Below are 3564 nucleotides of genomic sequence, written 5' to 3' on the forward strand. Positions count from 1 at the left end.
TGCCACATTCCCACGTCCCCTCTGCAGCAGGGCAGGGATGACTCCTTGAGAGGCCACACACACAGCCTGGCAGTGCACAGAACACTCAGCCAGCACACAATGAAGATCAAGTCCAGGATCTGAATGAAGTGTTCCCCCAGAGAGGAAAAAGGGTGGATTTGTCACAGTGGGAAAGCCTACATGAAATGGTGTAGGTTTGGATCAGAGAAGCCTGTCCTAACTTGTCACTGTCTTTTCCGCTCAGACCCACGCCCAGAGGCAGCAGATGCCCAATGGCAGCTCCATCACCCACTTCCTCCTCCTGGCATTTGCAGACACGCGGGAGCTGCAGCTCCTGCACTTCTGGCTCTCCCTGGCCACCTACCTGGCTGCCCTCCTGGGCAACGGGCTCATCATCACCTCCATCGCCTGCAACCACTGCCTCCACACCCCCATGTACTTCTTCCTCCTCAACCTCTCCCTCCTCGACCTGGGCTCCATCTCCACCACTCTCCCCAAATCCATGGCCAATTCCCTCTGGGACACCAGGGGCATCTCCTACGTGGGATGTGCTGCACAAGCCTTTCTGCTTGCCTTTCTTGTGTTAGCAGATTTTTACCTCCTTCACCATCATGGCCTACGACCGCTATGTGGCCATCTGCAAACCCCTGCACTACGGGACCCTCCTGGGCAGGGTCCTTGCCAGGCAAACCCAACACTCAGGAAAAAGACACAGGACAGGGAAACACATCCCAGGGTGAAAATCTCCAGGCAGTAGGGGCATGAGAGGAAAACAAACCCCGAAATGTGGTGGGAGGGAGAATTCAGAAAACTCCATGTTGTCCCCCGCCAAGGCAGACACTTTCCTCTGAGAAAGCCCACTTGCCTCCTCTGCCACCCAGCAAAGCCTCTGCCCTCAGGGCTGTGGGGTCCAAGGCACGAACGACCTCATCTGCATCCAGAGCTCCAGCAAAGCATTGGTGCAGCTCTCCAGTCACATGCCCATTGCACTCTGGAGAGCACAGGGGCTGACAGCAACTGCTTGGCTATGTGATGCCTGGGCACTGGCGTGCACAGCTGGGTGAGGCTGTCCCGAGCGCTCGGCTGTCTCTCCGCTTGCCTCTTTCACCTACACCACCACTGCATTTCTCCTTGTTTGTCCACTAGCCTTCGATATTGTTCTTGATATCTTGTTTTTGCTGTCGGGCTCTCTGCAGATGGGAGTTGCAGCTGCAGAGTCAAATGCTGATCTTGTGGGCCCTTTCATGCAGGTGCGTCCATAGGAACAAGGTAACCAGTGTCCCAGCTTCCCTCTAAGCTGTGGAGCTGTGGGCAACGTGGTCTGTGTCATTCCCTGGCAAAGGAGCTGACTCTCCCTTACTGAGAGACCATCATTAGGACACTTGGGGATCTCCTTGCTAAGTCCTTCCAAGCTCTGAGCTGCCCCCCATGTTGCAAATCTGTCCCATGGCATCCTGGTGGTACCTGAATGCCCTGTGGAGAAGCGCAGAGATGCTCCAGCCGAGGAAATGCTGTTGGGTGTGTGACATGAACCATGTGTGTCCTTGGTGAGAAGTGGGGTGCTGAGACCTCGGCAGTGGGTCCCTCTGCTCTCAGCAGTGCCCGGTGTCTTTTCAGGGTAACATGTGAGTGTGATTATTCTCTGTGTCAGAAAGGCACGAGCTCAGGACAATCAGGAAAAAGGCAGAGGGACAGAAAATGTCCCCTCTCTCTGCGCTAAGCCACAAGCAATCCTCTTGCCTTGCAGGACTCGCTCTGTAAAACACCCCCTCTCTCTCACTTTTGTGAGCGTGGTTTCTTAGCACAGGGAGTGCAGGTACTGACAAGCCCGTTTCCATTAGGAGCGCTTTTATCTGACGTATTTGAACACCAGGACTGAACTCTGCCCCCACAGTTCCCATGAACCCACTGCTGCAGTGCAGGGCTGACTCCTTGGGAGCCAGCGGGCTGAGATCCTGCTCCTCACGGCACACTGAGCCAGCACCAACCAGAGCTCCAGCCGCAGAGCTGGACAGAGGTCGCATAGAAATAGAGAAGGGGTGGGGAGTGTGTAGTATGAGAAATCACTTGGATTTCACTCGGAGAATTCTGCCCTAACTTGTCCTGTCCTCCTCGTTCAGTGCTCCACACCCAGAGGCAGCAGATGCCCAATGGCAGCTCCATCACTGAATTCCTCCTCCTGGCATTTGCAGACACGTGGGAGCTGCAGCTCCTGCACTTCTGGCTCTTCCTGGCCATCTACCTGGCTGCCCTCCTGGGCAACGGGCTCATTGTCACCGCCATAGCCTGTGACCATGGCCTTTTGTCATTTTGATATCAGCAGGATTTTACCTCCTCACCGTCATGTCATACAACTGCTACATGGCCATCTGCAAACCTCTGCACTACGGGACCCTGCTGGGCGGCAGAGCTTGTGTCCACATGGCAGCAGCTGCCTGGGCCGGTGGGTTTCTCACTGCTCTGCTGCACACAGTCAACATATTTTCCCTACCCCTCTGCCAAGGCAATGCCCTGCACCAGTTCTTCTGTGAAATCTCCCGGATCCTCAAGCCCTCCTGCTCAGACACCTACCTCAGGGTAGTCGGACTTACTGCGTTTAGTGTCTTTGTGGATTTTGGGTGTTTTGTTTTCATTCTTTTCTCCCACGTGCAGGTCTTCAGGGCTGTGCTGAGGATCCCCTCTGAGCAGGGACGGCACAAAGCCTTTTCCACGTGCCTCCCTCACCTGGCCGTGGTCTCCCTCTTTGTCTGCACCGTCACATTAGCCTACCTGAAACCCCCTTCAATCTCTTCCCCTGCCCAGGATCTGGTATTGGCAGTGCTGTACTCGGTGGTGCCTCCAGCAGTGAACCCCCTCCTCTACAGCCTGAGGAACGAGGAGCTCAAGCGTGCAGTGTGGAAACTGATGACCGGATGCTTTTCAGAAACAATAAACTGTACATCGTCTTCTGCATATCCCTCATAATGTAGCTCTTTACAGACCCAGCCTCTCTCCTGGAGCTTTTGCTGGTGGTGTTTTGGGGACATTATTTGCTTTTGTTTTACTGGTAATAACTTCCATAAAGAAATGTCATTGTACCCCCCACTTCTGCGTCAGTATCTACATTTCCTGTGTGTCCCAGAGATTGTACAAATGAGAAACCAGACTCTCTGTGCAATTAAACCAATCAAAGGACCCTGCAGCAGCTTGTTTGTCTGAAATCCTTCCTCAGAGACCTTCTCTGGAGCGGCAGGGCAGTGCCTGTGTGCAGAAGCGGAGGGGAAAAGAGTCCCGGCACAGCAGCACTGCCAGGGAGCAGCAGCGCTTGGTCTTTCCAGTGCTGCTCTCTTTTCACGTCTGCCCTCTCCTTCTGAGCCGCTGTGTTGGTGTAAGGCCCGAGTGCTCCTGGAGCTGGGTCACGGTCACGCTGCATTTTAGCGCTGTGACTGCAGGAAGGGACAGGCAAGGAACAGTTCTCTGATAGAGCTGACCTCCCTAACACCACTTCCATCATGAAAGGGCGTCTCCTGAGTGCCGTGCCTGAAGGCTTATGTCTCCTTTCAAAGTTGCCCTCAAGAACATGCC

General features: G+C 54.5%; 1 protein-coding gene across 1 annotated transcript; it reads left to right on the plus strand.

The window, feature by feature from the left end:
* Positions 1–265: 265 nt before the first annotated feature.
* Positions 266–2964, plus strand: LOC142050890 (olfactory receptor 14C36-like). Its single transcript, XM_075080105.1, has 3 exons — positions 266–582; positions 1803–1816; positions 2324–2964. Exons 1-3 carry the CDS (start codon positions 266–268, stop codon positions 2962–2964), a joined length of 972 nt encoding a protein of 323 aa, XP_074936206.1.
* Positions 2965–3564: the final 600 nt, after the last annotated feature.

Source organism: Phalacrocorax aristotelis, unplaced genomic scaffold (genome assembly GCF_949628215.1).
Source record: "Phalacrocorax aristotelis unplaced genomic scaffold, bGulAri2.1 scaffold_45, whole genome shotgun sequence".
In the NCBI taxonomy this organism is placed as follows: Eukaryota; Metazoa; Chordata; class Aves; order Suliformes; family Phalacrocoracidae; genus Phalacrocorax; species Phalacrocorax aristotelis.

Excerpts from the sequence above, each read along its gene's own strand:
- LOC142050890 (XM_075080105.1), top strand. The coding sequence starts at position 266 with ATGCCCAATGGCAGCTCCATCACCCACTTCCTCCTCCTGGCATTTGCA.